General features: G+C 35.9%; 1 protein-coding gene across 1 annotated transcript in view; it reads left to right on the forward strand.

The window, feature by feature from the left end:
- The window catches only part of LOC114053749 (desmoglein-4-like), a 58,905-nt gene that overhangs the window by 19,305 nt on the left and 20,143 nt on the right, over positions 1-19,457 (forward strand). Inside the window, exons 4-10 of the mRNA XM_027876889.1 lie at positions 946-981; positions 3,034-3,165; positions 7,442-7,597; positions 8,513-8,657; positions 16,011-16,177; positions 16,479-16,613; positions 18,172-18,357. Coding sequence (XP_027732690.1) covers positions 946-981; positions 3,034-3,165; positions 7,442-7,597; positions 8,513-8,657; positions 16,011-16,177; positions 16,479-16,613; positions 18,172-18,357 — 957 coding nt within the window. The remainder of the gene's footprint in view (positions 1-945; positions 982-3,033; positions 3,166-7,441; positions 7,598-8,512; positions 8,658-16,010; positions 16,178-16,478; positions 16,614-18,171; positions 18,358-19,457) is intronic.

The following is a 19,457-nucleotide window of genomic DNA, read 5'->3' on the forward strand; positions in this document are numbered from 1 at the left end:
AGAGAAGAGAAGAGAAGAGAAGAGAAGAGAAGAGAAGAGAAGAGAAGAGAAGAGAAGAGAAGAGAAGAGAATGACAATGAGAAGAGAATGACAATGGGAAAAATGAAAAGAAAGAAATGTATTTGGTGTAGTTACCAATAATTATTTCAAATACCACTTAGCAATACCTATGCCTACCACTTTTTTATTATTCATTTCAATTTAATTATGCTGCTTGAGATTGTACATAGTTCTCTTACTACTCATCTTTTCAGTGAATAACATACATTTTCCAACCATAAGCATTCACACTTAACAGAGAATTATATGGTTTGCAGAATGCTTTCCTCACTGTAAGGTAAGTAACACAAGCTTTATTATCCCCATTTTTATAGATGAAGAAACAAAATACATCATTTAAGGTCTTTCATTACTTGACTCCAGTCTACCTTTCTGATCTTCTCTACCACAACTATACCACATTGTAGTAAAATTAAACATTTTTACCATTTCTTGAGAACATCTTCCGTTTACCTCCTCCTTACCATTCCCTTCTTCTAGAACGTCTCCTTTTATCCCATCTTTACCTGTTGAAATCATACCCATCCTGCAACAACCATCTAAGGTTATCTCATCTGTGAAACTTTCCTCTGAAACCTTCCCTGATCCTGCCATTAAGATCTTTCCTACTGAGCAACCACATCACCTTGTTCATACCTCTCTTACTGCTCTTATCACATGATACCTTGTATTATAATTGTATTAATGGGGTATGTGTCCTATTTCCCCTATTCAATTGAAAGCTCCTTAAAAGCAGGGATCATTCCTTCTTAATCTTTGTGTTCCTCACAGTGTAAGCATAGTAACCATTCATTAAATGTCGGTTGACTGAGCATTACCATTATTTATAATTTTATACCTTTTTCAATGCCCAAGTTTGTATTAACCTTATGTATCCAATTACAGGTCATGGAAGAAGTTACCAGTGAATTCATTGTAGAGGTAAAGTATAATAAAATTATTCCATTAAAGTTGATTTTTATGTATAAACACTAAAGATCCATTAATTAATCAGGTCAGATTGCTATCACCATCAACAATACAAAACACAACCAAGAAACAAACACTTTGAGTTATTACAAGGTTAACATTAAACCCATGCTTTGAATGACTTACAGTCAATCTACTAGGAATCTACCAAAGCCTACTGACTTTCACCTATCACACAGTTTTAAGATTAGTGATCTAGTTTCTAAGCTCAGAGTTATGATTGGAAACAGCTTGTTCTTTGGAAGGGAAAGGACTGCTAGAGACAAGCACACTGATATCATTGAAAAGTGACAGCGCCTCTTGACAGAGAAGTGATAGACTCAAAATGTAAAATATACATACATTTTTAATAAAGTCAATATGGGGGTTTATTGTGCTTGTATATGCATATTTCAAACAAAGGCTTGGTTTTTCTTTCCCCATCTCACAGTGGAAGTGGGTAGAGGGCAAGGAAGGATAGAGATAGGGTTGTTTTAAAAAGAAAACAAAACAAAACAAAAAGAAAAGAAAAGAAGGTCATTGGAGGATATTTTTTCCTCAATGCGGAGAAGAGAAGCAGAAAGAAGCACAGACAAGCAGTATAATTTTGAAAGCTGTTGGTTGAATCTATTACATACTTTAAGAACAAAACCTATCTGCACATAATAGAGATCTGTCATTTCATGTACAATCCTCTTTTTCTATTCTACTATAAATATGTCCATTTTATTTAGCGCTTGGTTCAGATCTTTTAAAAAAAAAAAGAAGAGTGATGATGAACACTGATAGAAAAACTAAATCTGAGTTTTTAACTATAATATTAAAGGAATTTAAGGCCAGCATTTGATATTTCAAATAATTCAAATAAGTAAAGATAATATAATGTATGCACATATACTGCCTATATATATATATATATACAATGACTTTCATCCCAGGTGCTTTTTAAATGTCATAGAATAATAGATATAGGGCTGCTCTTATAAAAAATAAGAATATTTTAGCTCTTGTACTGGGTTAGCTTTGATTATTTTAAAAAGGCACTTCTAAACATTTCTAAGATGCTGGATAAATAAGTCACTACTGTACATAAGAACATACATGTGTATATCAAAATTTCTGTAACTTCTACCTAAGTGCTCTGACATTCTAAAATACCTATCAGAAAGATACTCGTATGAGCCTACAATGAGGATAACATTGCTATCCTCTTAAAGCTCTAAAAGCAAGCAAATAGTTTATCACAAGGGAATAGATGAATAGTCCTAAAGTAAGTAATCTGTATAATTGTATACATATATTTAAAACTATTATTAATATATTTATTAATATTATTAACATTTAACAAAAATTATTAAATGTATTTTAACATTAAATAATTGATGTGAATTGATATTAAGAATATATTACATATATATGTATGTATATATATATATATATATTACTATTCCTTTGTTCTCTGCCATTTTGTAGTTGGATATCTAGAAGTAGTGCTGTTCCCACAGTAATCTCTTGCTATTTTCCATAAGACCATGTGCATCAGCATGAATAAAGCATAAGTCAAGTGTGTCTAGGTGCACTAGTTTACCTATCCCATGTCCTAGGCACACCTACGGGTATGTTTAAACATATGACTTGTTCACTATAGAATTCAATGCTATGGAGCACTAGCAACTGTTTAGCTTGGGCAAGTCTGGTCAGGGTTGAGGATGCAAAGGAGAGTAGGGTATGAAAGGGATTATACCAGAGAGTCCTGGCAACTTTTTTTTAAATACTAGGTGAAGTACAACACACCCTGGTACTGCCACCATTCGTAGCATCCTCATAATCATATCATTAAATCTAGACAAACTTTCCAAAGATAATTTGATTGATGATATCTAAACTATATTTATCAACATATAAGAATTGGGCATTACCTTATTTTGCCCACCAAATTCAATAAAATTCCTTTTCCCAGAGCTTGTTTCAAAAACTTTTTCAAAATTTCTTTAATAATTTTTAATTGGATCTTTTTTGCTTAAGGTGAAAGAGCTAGACAGTGAAAATGGAACTACAAAATGGCAAACCGTCAGACGACAAAAGAGAGAATGGATCAAATTTGCTGCTGCCTGTAGGGAAGGAGAAGACAATTCAAAGAGGAACCCAATTGCCAAAGTAAGTGAGGAAGCAAATGCAAACACTTCTGCAGAGTTAGGGAAACTCTTTCTATGGGACACATTCTTGGGAATCTTCCTTCTATAAAGCCATAAACAAAATATAAAGTATCAACCATCCTTATTAGAGTCCAATCTGTAATGTATAGTTACAAGGACAGAAAAATGCTAATTAAATATGATAATGATCCAGGTGAGGAGGCAGAAGAGGAAGACTAGATGAAGAAAGAGGGTAGAAGGAAGGAATGACTCAGGTGGGTCAGAGCTGACACATCTAGCCCTATTCAATTTTTCTTCTTTATCTCAGCTTCATAAACTCTTTCTAGACTCCTGAGCTAGAGTTGGAATACCATGATGCCTTGTATTATCACAAGGAGCTCATTAAACCCCATTTTATACCTCAACACACACACACACACACACACACACACACACACACACACACACACACACCCTATAAAGACCAAGATATATATAAAAATACCTTTTACCCTTAGTTCAGAGGAGGCAAAACAAAGACTTTTTCAAAAAGGACTTTTTACACAGAATTCAGTTTAATTCAATGAGCATTTATGAATCATGAATTATATAGAACACTACACTACATAGAGGAGAAACAAAATTTAGGTCTCATAGGGTGATATGACACAAACACAGATATCCATAATGCATAATTGCACATTAAGGAAGCATAAATAAAATGCTATGTGGGGTCATAGGGGAAGGAACATTGTTGACTGACAAGGTAGGATGATGGGGATTCAAGGACAGTTTTATATAAGAGTTCAACAAAATCTTTAGTTACTGATTCACCCCTTTCAAATTCCAAAAAAAAAGTAACTATAACTTCATGATTAGAAACACTAAAAGTTTTAAAATTACACATTTTCCAAGTTTTCCATATTTTTCACATTTGATTTAGGCTTTTAAAGGATGGGTAGAAATTCAAGAAATGAAGGAGAGGAGGGAAGACATTTTGGGCATAAGCAACCATGTGAGCAAAGGCATGGAAGTGAGAGACCACAGGGACAGAGTTGTTCCATTTATGTGTGGCATAGAATACATGAGCATGGATAGTAGAAAATAAGGTGTAAAAGGTAAATAGCAGAATGTGAGGAACTTTGAATAGCAGACAAATCAGTTTGAGCTATACTAAGCAGCAAAAAAAAACCTCCAAAGATTTCTGAACATGCTGACATGACCAGATCAATGTATATGGAAGATCAGTCTGGAATCCTTGTGAAAGATGGATTGTTGTAAAGAATGAGTGTAGGTAGGAATATTTGTCAGGATGCAGTCACACTTGTCTGGGCAGGTAGCAATGAAGGCCATTTACTAGACAATAATTACTAGGTAGTGGGAATTGGGAAGAGAGTATGGATAAAAGAGATGGAGGCAGAATAAACAGGACTTGATAACTGGTTTTGAGACATGAAGGTAAAGGAGGCATCAAAGATAGGGCCAAAGTATCAAGCATGGGAAGCTGGGTTAGTGGCAGTGACATGGATAGAGCCAATGAAGTAACAAAGTAGAGTTTATGGATATTGGGACATGCTGAGTTTTAAGAGTACATCCAGGGGAAGATGCAGGTCTGAAGCACTGAAGATGTAGTTTGAGAGACATCTGTATAGAGATAAGAGTGGAAGCCCTGGGATTGACTGATATTGACAAAGTACAGAGTTTAGTAAAAGCAAAAAGGAGAGACAAGGTCTGGGTGGGGGGGCAATAAACATGAAATCTTAGAAACAACTTAATTTTCACAGAAGTCTTTTTATTCAAATAAAACTGTTAGCTTGAATGGTATACTTTACAAAGCAACCAGTCCCCAATGCTTTTGTACCAACTTTGTCTGAATTTAATTGTAGCAAATGGACTGAGGATCATAGATTTAGAGCTGGAAGAGTCCCTAAATACCAACTAGCTCAATTCCCTCATTTTACAGATGAAGAAATTAAGGATAAGAAAGTTTAAATGGCTCCAACTGAGAATTTATAGACAGTAAATAAAAGAACCAAAGTTCAAACCCTGGTCAATTGGCTTCAAATCTAATATTCCTTCCATTGCCCCACTCCAACTTGTCACCCCAGATAAATGTGAATTGATACCACTGTCAGAACGATAAGATCTTCCCAGATAGAGCTTCTCAAGCTTTTCCTCCGGATATGCCTTTCTCCTCTATCTGTCCCCTTTAGCCTTACATTGTACTTTTACTCTGTAGTTTCTACTCTGAATGTAACAAGTTAGGAATTGGTCAGTCAATGTCCTACATGCCAGACATGGTACTAAGCACTGGAAATGCAATGAAAAGAAAAAGTGGTAACTGTTCTCAAAGACCCATAGTCTTATGGGAGACTCAACAGGCAGAAAACTATGTACAAACAAGATGTACACGGAATAAATTGGAGATAATCAATAGAGGAAAGGCACTACCATTAAAGGAGATGGGAAAAGAATAGTCTGCAAGAATTCTATCATTATGATTTTGAACCCCAGTATACCTTAAATTCACAGCAACTATTATAGACATTATTTTCATATGCAGCTTTAAGAATTTTTGAAAGTCTTGAATTTGGAATATTGTCACTGATATCATTCAGCCGACATCACTGCTACATCACCTTCCTGACGTCATTGGTCCTCTTTGAGAGCAAAGGAAGGACAACAACCACCTAGCCTTTAATCGCCAAGTGGGCATTGCCTCACACCAACTGAGACCTGGGAAAGACCTTAGCTTAAAAGTCCAAGGTATCCCACTGCATCCTGGGTCACTGCCAGTTGTCCTGATCTCTATCTCGCTACTAGACTCTGATGACTCTGGAGAAGAGAGTGAGGCTGACAACTCTGCCCAGCCCTGCCTCACTTAAATTCAATTTACTTGCAAGTCAAGATATCGCCCTCCTGCAGTCATTGGTCCTCAAGAGTGAAGGAGGAGCAACAGTTACTCCAGTGCTACTTCCATCTATCCTCTGATTTCAGTGGTTTTTCCGAATTTTGATGAATTAAATGATGTCTTGTGGACAGACGAGAGGAAACTAGGATAGCACTTCCAGCTCTACCAGATAGATTGCCCAGAGGATACAGTAATGGACCCGGGGTCAGGAAGATCTGAGTTCAAATCCAACCTCAAATGCTTACTAGGTGTGTGACCCTGGGCAAGTCATTTAACCTCTGTCTACCTCAGCTTCCTCATCTGTAAAATGGGGATAATAGCACCTACCTCTCAGATCTGTTGTGAGGATCGAATGAGATAATCTTTGCAAACCCCTTAGCGCAGTGCCTAATACATAGTAAGCACTATATAAATGTTAGCTATAATAATAAAGCAATAAGTTTGGGGCCAGTAATAGTAATATTTTAAGAAATCACCTTCTTCATAGCCTGTCAGTGATCATTCCTTCCCCAAGGTCTCGACAGTCATTACTAAAATCTATAAATTTTAAGCTGAAGATGTTAGATAGAATAAATGTATACACAATCATGAGACTGACACTTCTTGATTACGGGTGTATAATGTTTGGTTTTGTTTGGGGGTGGCATTAAATAATACCCAGAGCTAGAAGGGACATTAGAGATTATTTATTCTGATCATTTCATTTTACAGATGAGGAAACTGAGGCTTGGGGAGGGTGGAGGTGAAGTAAGTTGTCCGAGTTCACAAAAGTAATTCAGACACATTCTTGTGTTTTGACTTCAAAACAAAGTGAAACAAGGAAAGCTGAGACGGTTCGTGGTTTTCTTTTCATTTGCACAATTGCCCCTGGCATTTTCACCTCAAGTTAAAGGCTAGTCAGGCATGTGAACGACATGATACATCCTATTTTTAAAAGGGAGTAACAGAACTGACTTGTTTTGTCACACTGTGTGTACATGTAGAATAAATCAGAAAATTGAGACAATTATTTAGATAACTCAATGAAGAAAGAAAAATAAAACCTTTGCCTCTCTTCTCTGAATAGATCGGAGGAATCTCAACTTTCCATTCCTCCGAGATTCTCTTAATCTCTAGGCAAGATGGTCATTTCCATACAATAAATTCAGTGGGAAAGAGAGCCTTAGTCAAAGTGATTTATTTGAATCAATTCTATCCCAAAGACTGAGTTGCTAATGTGTAACCACAGCCTGTCTCACCGGCTTTTCCTTCCAAAAGATTCAAGTTAAAATGATTTGTAAAATTCCTGAGACTTTTAGAAGGATAGAGTACCTGGAAATAAGCAGGTCATGAGTTATGGTGATATATGTGTTCATCAGAAATCACAAGCATAGCTCCTTTCTTACAGATACGATCAGATTGTGAAGCTAACCAGAAGATTACATATCGTATCTCTGGGGTAGGGATTGACCGACCACCTTTCGGAGTCTTTACTATTAATCCCAGAACTGGAGAAATTAACATAACATCAGTGGTTGATCGAGAAATAACCCCAATGTTCTTGGTAAGTCAAATCACTGTGCTTTGGTTTATTTATTTGTTTAAACTTTCCTCACTGGGAATCTCCCAATACCAATGAAATCATAAATCTCTACCAAAACAGAACAAAACAACAATTCCCTTTTTACAATGTAATTCAGACACATTTTCCAAAGGCCAGTTTTGAGTGATGATATTTCACTCAGAAATTGAATAAATAATAAGTAGTAAAGGAAGATAAGAAAATACAGGGGAACACACAATGAGGACTTTCTATTCCACTAGTATTCAAGAAGTCAAGCCATTCACCAATATATAAATTATTGAACACAGAGTCATAGAATCTCAGTTTTAAAAGGAATTTCATAGATTATCTAATACAATCATAGGAATTCACCCTGCAGCATCTCCAACAAGTAGTCATTCAGTTTCCAGTAGGAGACTTCCAGTAATTAACTTCTCTGTCACTTCATTTCATGATTTTTCCCGAGTATTTCATTTATCCATTCATTCTTTTCTCTTTTTTTTTAAGACTAGGTCCCCATATCTCTCCCAGGTTAGCAGTACACCAGTCACTTACAGGTCCAACTCTACTGCTGATCATCAAGGAAGCTTTGACCTGCTCTGTTTTTAATCTGTTCTGTTTCCCTCCTCTTTAGGAAGTCTAGTGGTCTCCTGTTCTAGAGGCTCACCATATCAGTACCAGACTTAATATAGACCCCCCTGCAGGCTCTAGCCCTACTGCAGCTTAGAATTCCCAAACTCAAGTGATCCACCAGGCTTACCCCTTCTAGTAAGCAGGCACTAGATATGTCCTACCACACCCAGCCATTCATTTATTCAGATATTCATTCAGTCAACATTCTATATGTAAAATACTATGCATGTTTCATTCACTTTTTTTCTTATGAAGAATTGCATTTTATTGCTTTTGACCTAGATCTATTGCCGTGCTCTGAATTCCCGAGGTGAAGATTTAGAAAGACCACTTGAGCTTAGAGTCAAAGTTATGGATGTAAATGATAATCCTCCAGTTTTCACACAAAATGTATACACTGCCAGTATTGAAGAACATTGTGCTACAAGTAAGTATAACAGAGATCCCCACCCCATCCAATACCATTGTGCCTTTCGTAGACATTATTCTGGCCAGAAGCTTTAAAAGATTCTATTCCTTTCATCTTAAAGGTTAAAATTTAAGTGCCATAAAGCTGAGAGGGAAAGCTAAGTTATGGAAGAAACTCTTCTTAAATAGTGTCTGCAGTGACTCTAACTTGAAAAGAATTTCTAAACAAGGTTTTGTGAGTTGTTGCTTTGCATAACTTTTAAAGATGTCCCTGGAGATATGTTCAATATAATCAAAGTCTATGAACAGAACTACAATTGTAAGCATTAAGAACTTTATAAAAGTTTGCCTTAAAGAAGGCAAATTTGAAATAAAAGTAGGTCTTATGCTAACAGGTAAAGAATACCAATAGAACTTTTATTAATTTACGAAATGACTAAGACATTGGAGTTGAACAAGATGTTCCACATGGCCTCTACTTTCTCTGTTTCTTCCTTTCTTTCTTCAAAGATTCATGATTTCATTATGTGGCTATGTCCTTTATCAGGATAGATCACAATCAAATTTTTATAATTTCTTATAGTCAAGAAATTTCATCACCTGTTGGCTTAGCATTTGCTGAGAAGCTTCTCTGAACTTAAGCTGATTTGGGACATATATCATCCAGTCACTGGGCCCATACTCCAAATCTTCCCAGGTTGTTTGTAACAGAATATATGTTCCACTGGTACAGCCTTGAAGAACTCAGCATCAACTTCATGACATAAGTATCATAATAGACTTTAGTAGTGACATCCAGAATAAGATAGGTTGCTTTTTTAATTTTCACATTTTCTTTGTATATCTCTTCTTCCTGATTATCTTACTTTCAAACTTTATAGGTTGGGTCAGACAACATTGGGAAGTAGATAGAGTACAAGATTTTAAAGTAAGACAACTTGGGTTTTAATCCCAACCTCCTTGCTAGCTGTGTGACCATGGGACAGTCACTCATCCTTTCTCAGCCTTAGTTTCCTTATATGTAAAATAGGAGTTATGAAATCTGCAATACCTCCTTCTCAGTGTGGCTCAGAGGGTAAAATAGAATATGTAAAATGTTCTGAAAACTTTAAACTGGCACTTATCCTTCTATATCTCTTTCATTCTTTTTTCTTCTAGTCCCCTTTTCTTTCTTGTCCCCTCTAATCCCCTTCACATGACCCAGTATCCTCCGAAGCAGAGATTGGAAAGAAGAGAAAAGTAAGAAGGGGACTCAAAAGCAAAAAGAGACAGCTGGGGGATGGGTGGTTCAGAAAGACGAAGGAAAGAAAAAAAAAGAGAAAGGAAAGAGGAAGAAGACAGGAGAGGCACAAAAAATAAGAGGCACAAAAAAAAGAGGCACAAAAAATGAATAAATGCAGTAGAGAAGAGGGTCACAAGAGGACAAAAGTGAGATGACACATGTAAGGGGAATTGAACTAGGGCACAAAATCATATGCCTCCATTGAATTATATAGTAAATAAGGCTACATGCAATCTAAACTCCCATTTTACAATTAAAATAGAGAAAGGGAGAGGGGAAAAATAAAGCCTGACAGGGAACAAAATAGCAACAGAAGAGAGAGACAGAATAACAGGCTATTTTACCTCTCCCAGTGAATTCAAGGGAGTTAAAACAAAATCACATCATTTGGGGACCTTATTAGCTGCACTTGTGGTATTGATGACTCCTCTCTGTTCCCATCCTCAGGATTACTGCTCAAGAAGGCAGTTAGGAAATCTTCCACATGGTATGTGGGGCAGCACTTTTTGATGAGGATGACTATGATTATAGTAACTAACATTTACATAGGGCTTTAAAGTTTATAGAACAATTTACAAACATTTGTTCAGGGATGTGCTGGAACCAGCTCTTATGGATTTCCCAGAGCCATTGTTAACTTCAATTTGAGCATTTACACCATAGCAATTGACAAATGCTACAAATCAGGGGCTTGATTTATTGTTTTATTGACTATTTAGACTTAAGAAAGTGATGGAGAACAACTAGGTCTGTATCTCAAAGAGATCATTAAAAAGGGAAAAGGACTCACCTGCACAAAAATATCTATAGCAGTTCTTTTTTGTGGTGGCCAAGAATTGGAAATTGAGGGGATATTTATCAAGTGGGGAATGGCTTAGCAAGCTGTGATATATGAATGCAATGGAATACTATTATGTTATAAGAAATGAAGAGAAGGCAGGTTTCAGAAAAACCTTGAAAACTTACATGAATTGATGCTGAGTGAAGTGAGCAGAACCAGGAGAACATTGTACACAGTAACAGCAACATTTTGAGATGATTAACTTTGATAGACTTAGCTCCTCTCAGCAATACAATGATCTAAGACAATTCCAAAAGACTCATAATGTTTCTATGCTATCCACATCCAGAGAAAGAACTATGGAGTTTGAATGCAGATCAAAGCATACTATTTTCTTTCTTTTTTTTTCTTTCTCATGTTTTTTTTTCCTTTTGTTCTGATTCTTCTTTCACAACATAATGTGGATTAATGTGGAATTATGTTTAATATGATTGTACATGTATAGCCTATATCAGATTGCTTGCCATCTTGGGGAGAAGGGAGGGAGGAGGGAGAAAAAAATGGAACTCAATCTTATAAAAGTAAATCTTGAAAACTAAAAAAAAAAGTGATAGAGAAAATTTAAGTAATGAAGATTAAACTTTGAAAGGTGCTGCATTTGTGTGTGTGTGTGCCAGTTGTTAAACATTTACTAGCACACGACTACAAATCTCATTTAATTATCAAAACAACTCTGTTAAACAATAGCTATGGGTATTACTATCCTCATCCTATGGAAGATGAAAGTAAGGCTGAGTACAATGAATGAAATGTCATGCTTATGGGAAGAGAGAAGGGAAGAAGCATTTATGTGGCATCTGCAATGGGCCAGGCACTATTCTAAGCACTTTTTTTCAATTATTATCTCATTTAATCATCAACAACAACCCTATGAGGTAGAGGTTATTATTATTCTCATTTTACAGTTAAGATAACTGAGGCAAATATAGGTGCAGTGACTCGCCTGGGGTCACACAGCTAGTAAGTGTCTGAGGGAGGTTTTGAATTCAAGTCTACCTGACTCCAAGCCCAATTCTCTATCCACTGTACCATCAGCTACCATGCTCACATAGTTTAGGAAAAGCAGTGTGCCATAATGGATAGAGTAACTATCAAGGGAATCTATGACTTCCTGATTCCAAATCAGAAATCTTTTCCACTATCTCACCCTGTATCAGAAGCCAAAAGATCAGGGTTCTAGACCTGGCTCTGCCATAAGTCTGCTATGTAATCTGGGAAGGCATTTCACCTCAGAACTCCTGTCTCTGCAAAATGGGGGCGATGGTATTTGCTCTGTTTACCTCACAGGACTATTCTGAAAATCAATCCAAATCATTAGGCATTTAGTAAATGACTACCATGTCCATGAAGAAATAAAAAGATCAATAGAATATGATTGACTTTGAGGTAGTGAGAAAAGCTCTTATTGAAGTCAGAAGACCTGGGGTTGTGTCCTAGCCCTAAAACTTACTAGCTGTGATTGAGCAAGTCACATAACCTATTTGAGACTCAGTTTCTTTATCTGGAAAATAGGAATACTACTCCTTGAACTGTCTACCTTACAGAATATTAAATGAGGAAGGTGTTACACAAACTGTAAAGTGCTTTTTAAAGGTGAGCTATTTTATTGCATTCTGTTAGGCACAATTAGACATGAACACAAATTATAATAATATAAAATGGAACATAAGTGCATAAGAGAGGTATACACAAGGCAATGTGGCATTTAAGAGGTAGGAAATACCACTTCCAGCTGAGTAGATCAAGGGCTTCATTGAGGAGGAAGCATTTAAGTTGTACCTTAAAAGAAGCATAAGCAGGCCTGGTAAGGGAAGACAGTCCTGACAAATGGAGTAGTGGGAGCAAAAGCATGAAAGTAAAGATTAAGTGATACATATTCTTTTTTTTTTTTTTTTTGGTGAGGCAATTTGGGCTAAGTGACTTGCCCAGAGTTACACACTTAGTGAGTGTTATGTGTCTGAGGCTGGATTTGAACTCATGTCTTCCTGACTTCAGGGCCAGTGCTCTAACCACTGTGCCACCTAACTGCCCCAGTGATATGCATTATTAAAAAAGGTAAATGTCAAGTTCAACTGAAATACAGATGACATAAAAAGGTAGAAATAAAAGGTAGACATAGAGGGAAGGATATCAAAGGTAGTTTATGACAAGGTTATGAAGGGTTCTGAATGCCAAGATAAGGAGCTTGGAATTTGTTAGTCAAAGCCACTATTGTGTGCCAGGTGCTATGCTAAGTGCTACGGATATGAAGGAAGATAAGAGATATGCCTTGAACTCAAGAAGTTCACAGTCTAATGGAGGGGATGACATGTAAACAACTCTGTACAAACAAACCACATAAAGGATAAGGTGGAAACAATCAGCAGAGGGAAAATACTAGCATTAAGGGGGATTGGAAAAGGTCTTCTCTAGTAGGCAGAATTTTAGCTCTGTTTGGTATGTAATAGAGGGTCATTTTGTTATAGAGGAAAGTTTTTTAATGGAAGAGAAAGTGGCCCAATCAGAGCCAAATTATATAGTCAACACTGTGTAAGAAAAGTTTGAGTAGGGATAGAATGGAGGTAAGGAAATCATTTGATGGGTTACTGTAATAATTCAAGTAGAGGGTAAGGATAACCATAGTAGAATAATAGCAATAGGTGTGGGAAAGAGAGGATGAATGTGTGAGCCACTATAGAAGTAAAAATCAATTAATGCTTTATAACTGGTTGGATGTTAAGGGTGAGAGGGAGGAAGATGACATTGAGGTTTCAAACACCAATGACTAGGAAAATGGTAGTGATGTATCAAAATACAGAAATCAAGTAGAAAAGCAGTTTTGTGGGAAACAATGGTGAGTTTAAATGCCTGGGATGTTGAGATGGGAATGTTCAATATACAGTAGAAAACAAGAGTGGTTGGGCCTAGATATTTCAATTTAGAAGTGTTATTTGAATCCATTGGAGTACCTAATAAGATTCCCAAGGGAATGATTGCCAAGAGAATTTAAGAACAAGAGATGTATAAATCACTTCAACTAGAGAGTATAGTACCTATGCTAGGTACTAGAAAAGAAGCACATTTTAGATTAAACAGGTTCCTTGCTCTCACAGAGTTTACTATCATAAGGGATATGACACATACACAGTTAACCGAGTACAAAAAACTACACAGTAAGTGTAAAACCAAATACTTGGCAAGATCCAAAGGGACAAGGTCATCACCGATTAATGGGATCTAGGAAGTGTGTGTAGAGGAGATGGGATTTGATATTGACATTTTTGGCATTTGGTCAACCATGTCAATTATTATGGTAAGGTCAAAACAGATAAGAACTGAGAAAAGATCGTGTTTCAACAGTGAAGGGCATCGAAGCAAAAGTGCTGAAGATGAAGGAGCAAGTCAGCAATAAGGGGACTGTGTCACTCTGTACAGACCATCCTTCCTAAAATTTTATCAAAAGGCAGAGATAGATGCTAATGGCTTGAGAAGGTGATAGGGTCAAGGGAAGGATTTTTAGTACATTGAATATCTGACTATATTTGTAAAGAGAAGGGAAAGACTCAATGAAAAGGAAAAGATTGAAAACAGAAAACAGTCAGATCCTGATTTTTTTTTAAATGAAGCTCATGAAGCAGCTGCATGTATTCAAATTTGCATTATTCAAGGTTTATAATTATAAAAAATATGGAAATTGATTTCAGTCCAGTGGAAATCTACAGCTCAAATTTAGATAATGCAACCACTTCACAGGATTCACTATTCACACTAATCCAGATCTAGCTGTAGTTGAGGCATAGTTGTTGGAGAAAAGTCACAGAGAAGATGGAAGGGAATAAAACTAAAGATACAGATGGGTGGGATGTTACCTTCTCAGAAAAAGAGAAAGACAATTTTTCCTCTAAAATGGAAGATGGTTAAAGACAAGAGAATTTTTAAGGTATGAAGAAGGGAAACACATGAGATGGCTCCAATCACCTCAATAAAGTAGAAGGGAAGAATATTTTTCTGAGAGTGTGGAGCAAAAGGGGTAGAATTGGAGGTAGATTTGAAAAGAATAGATCATGTTCAGAATACACACTGAGAAATTTACTAGGGTTTGGATATATAAAATAAAAATATTGCCAAAGAACAGTGAGGGTCCAGTTGAAATTTAATAGCATGAATTCATATGGAATATCATCATAAGTATAATTTTATAATTTTCTCCAAGGATGTTTGGCAGAGCCAGGACCAGAAATGGTGAATATTTGGGGCTTACCAGGTATAAATGAGTTCAGGGGCCAATAATCAATACAAACATAACCAAAATGCCTAGGGTTGCATTGTGTGGAGATTCTGGAAAACATTTGACCAAACACATCAAATGTTTGCAAATACTTGCAAAAATTGGCAGGAACTGCAGAAATGGAGACTATCTAGGAAAATTCTCATAAAGAATCTGGAGAGAATATCTCATTAACTTAGTTTAATTTTCTTTCATGACCAAGGTGAACACCTTTAGTGAATATCATTCTGTTTCGTGTTTCACAAAATTTTAATAATCAGATTCCCGTCAAACAAGGTTATCTTTATTATATTTCCCAAAGAATCATGTATAATTTTGACAAATGCATGGGAGATGCCTTGCTGGAAAAGAACTTTTATGGTACTATTTTGCTTCAACTTTTTTTGTGACGTCATTTTATGCCTGCCATGTCCAAGTTGAAGAGAGATTCCCTATAGATGATGGTTGTTCTCCAGGTATTCCCTTTTATGAAAGACATTGTGCTAATTATATCTAACAATAAATAACTGCAGAGCCGTCTTAAATGAAATCCATAATCACTCAAGCAGTTTGGCATGACTATCTACATAGGAAAAAAAACCAAGCAGATGAAAAATGTCTATTGTCTGGAAGTTGTAAGGATAAACCATAGAGCTATCAAGTAGTAGATGAAATCAGATACAGAAAAACAATTCTCTTATTGGTTCTTTGACCAAGGATGAGGATGATACAATAACCCAAAAAAGTTTTGAGTAATGGCATCAGAACAATCATTTGGAAATAGTAGTTGTTCAACTCTCCTTCTGATCCCATTATCTGGAGTTATGGAAGCCAAGTTCCACTCACTTTGAGAAAGTAGAAGGAGTACTTGAAGAAAAGATAGAAGTTTTAAGGGAATTTAATTATGAAAAATAAAATAGAAAATAATTTATAATGCTTCTGTGGATTCTTTGCATTAATAGAATCTATTGAAAACTTTCAATCACTTTCTTTTCGTTCCTAGACACACTGGTGATAAAGTTAAGTGCTACTGATGCAGATGAAGAAAATCATTTGAATTCTAAAATTGCTTACAAGATAATATCTCAGGAGCCTGCAGGTTCACCACTGTTTATTCTGAACAGATATACAGGAGAAATCCGCACGATGACGAGTTATCTTGACAGAGAAGTAAAGCCTTCTACAAATAATTAGATCACACACACACACACACACACACACACACACACACACACACAATCTTTGATTTTGAAAAAATGGAAGAACTGGTGTATCCATCACTCTTCTTACCCCAGGGCACAAAGGAGGTGGGGGAGGGGACCTCATAAGCAATACTTTTAAATAAAGTTCATACTCCTTTTCCTAATTGAAATCTGCTCTAGATCTATGAGAAGAAAAATAAAGTGATCCAAACTGATCTTTACCTAATATATGACCAAATTCATAAATTCTTCTTTTCATCTTCATTTAGGAACATAGCACTTACAACCTCGTTGTGAGGGGCTCTGATCGGGATGGAGCTCCAGATGGGCTGTCTTCAGAGTGCGAATGTAGAATCAAAATTATAGATGTCAATGATAATTTCCCAACACTAGAAGAAACATCAGTAAGTTTTGCTCTTGAATACATACTATCATCCAGAAGTAGGAATTATGTATGTTTTTCTAGTTGTCTCTGAGATAGGCATTTGTGAACTTTTAATTTTTCTGAATATTCCTTGGAGTTTTTTTCATGAATAACATGCTTTATAATGTCACTTTCATTAATTCATTCAATCAATAACTATTACATTGCTATTATATCCAAAACATTGTGCAATACACCAGAATAGAGATTCACTTATATAACTCTGTAAGATGTGACTGTAACAAAAAAAAAAGAGGTTATGTCCATAAGCCACACAAGAAATCGATTTCTTCATTTTATAGCCACATACCGAACAAAAGCAAAATTACTTTTATTAATACTGCTTATAAAAACTTAACTACCATCTTTTATTTTATATCATAGTAGAATGATTTTAGGAGACCTGAATTCAAGTCCCAGATACAACATTTATGAGCTGTGTAATCATAAGCAAAGCAAAGTTATGACTAGAGAAGGACAAATAGCACTCTGCTCCATTAGACATTGAAGATTAGAAGATATAAAAATTTCCAATAATAATTTTTAAATATTACACAATTTTAAACATTATATTCATGTTTCTATCACATGCACTCCAACAGAATAGGAATAACTAGTAAGAAAGAATAACAGAAACTAACAGATATCACGTTTAAGAATACTCATCTGAGAACCTCTGTGGTAATGAATTTTTCCCCTCTATTCAACTGAATTTGCCTCATTCCACGAACCACAGAATAGCTTTAAGGCAAAGGGGTTTTTTTTTGATTATTTGTTTAATATTTTATTTTCCCCCAATTATATGTAAAAACAATTTTTAGCATTCGTTTTTAAAATTTTTGAGTTTCAAATTCTCTCCCTCCTTCCCTCCCTACCCCCTCATTGAGAAGGCAAGCAATTTGATAAAGGCTATATATGCATAGTCATGCAAAACATTTCTATATTAGTCATGTTGTAAAAAAAGGCAAGAGTTCTTAACCTGGGGTCCAAACATCCCCAAAAGCTCTGTTGATAGATTTCAGGAGGCCCATGACCTTGGATAGGAAAAAATTACATCTTTATTTCTATGTAATTGGTTCCCTTTGTAATTCAGTGTGCTTTATTTTATACTCTTATAAGTATTCTTCTGAGAAGACAGCCATAGGCTTCACTAGACTTCCAAAAAGACCATGATATTGAAACAGTTCAGAACTCTTGTTTTAAGGGGAGTTTCAGGCTATTTGCTGTGGTTGCCAAAATTGCTAGTTAAAGGTCTGAGGCAAAATCAATTAATATCTATGAATTTCAGATTCTTTATCTATAAAATGGTCATAATATTTTAATAATCTCCATCACAGAGTTATTGTGAAGAATAAACTTTGTAAAACTTTAAGCAATTTTTAAGTTATGTACTACATGGCCTTGGTTTGAGGAAAGTGTTTCACAAATCTTAAAGTGATATATAAATGCGAGTGAGGTGATGATAATTATGTTACATAATAGGTTTCCTTTTTGGAAAACATTTCAGTTTATGGTTGCTGTTACTTCTGTCATTTCAGTATTCAGCAAGTATTGAAGAAAACTGTTTAAGTTCAGAATTAATACGATTTCAAGCAATTGATCATGATGAAGAAAACACAGACAATTGGTTGGCAGACTTTTTCTTTGTCTCTGGAAATGATGGAAATTGGTTTGAGGTGCATACAGACCCAAGGACTAATGAAGGAATTCTGAAAGTTGTTAAGGTATTATATCAGTGTCGCTATATATTGTTTCAAATGTTTTTTTAAGTTACATTCTGCTGAATTATCTTCTTTGCTCCCTTAACACTGTGCTTTTCATATTGTTAAGGATCAGTCAATCAAAAACAAAAGATTATTTCTCCTTTTACCTCTCCTTCCTTGCCCCAGATTCCATTTTTAATAAAATGCTCCTGGGCACCAACTCCTGGAAAAAAAATAGAAGTCACATGCTCCTGTTTCAACATCAAATGAGCCACTCACATGCAAAGTAGCTATTCAGTGAATCAACACAAACATTTATTGAGAACCTACCATATGCAGGGCCCTTTTGGGGGTCTTATGACGGATACAAAGAAACCTAATACACGATCGCAACCCTCAAAGAACTTAAAGTCTAATTAGGGAGAAAAGTAAATGAAATTAAAAGTTAAATAATAATGCTAGAGTTAAATGTCAATACAATAGATGTCACAAGGCAATAAGTACTTAATAATTGTCAAAAGGATAGCATGGCCAATAAAGGCTATGAATTCAAAGAGGGTAAAGATGTTGTAGCTTTGGAATGGTATGGGAAGGCTTCATGGTAGGAGGTGGGTTGGGTACTGAAGGACATGTAGGATTTGGACAGTCAGAAGTAAGAAGGAATTCAGGGGAGGAGGTAAGGAACAGAGTGAGCAAAAGCACAGACTCAATGGAGGAAAGGAGACTGAAAGATAGTTATGGAACATATTATGAAGGTCCTTGAATGACAAGCCAAGAAGCAGTGACTTTCTTGCTTTTCTATTTGTATTCTCAGTGTTTAGCACTGTGCTTTGCAAACAGGAAGCATTTTTTGTTCATTCATCCCCATAGGCAATGGAGGAGGATTGGAGGGTTTTGAAAAAAGAGATGATGAGGGGCAGCTAGGTGGCGCAGTGGATAGAGCACCAGCTCTGAAGTCAGGAGGACCTGAGTTCAAATCTGGCCTCAGACACTTAACACATACTAGCTGTGTGACCCTGGGCAAGTCACTTAACTCCAATTACCTAGCAGAGAGAGAGAGAGAGAGAGAGAGAGAGAGAGAGAGAGAGAGAGAGAGAGAGAGAGAGAGAGAGAGAGAGAGA

The sequence above is a fragment of the Vombatus ursinus genome, unplaced genomic scaffold (assembly GCF_900497805.2).
Source record: "Vombatus ursinus unplaced genomic scaffold, bare-nosed wombat genome assembly UNPS02014812.1, whole genome shotgun sequence".
Lineage (NCBI taxonomy): Eukaryota > Metazoa > Chordata > Mammalia > Diprotodontia > Vombatidae > Vombatus > Vombatus ursinus.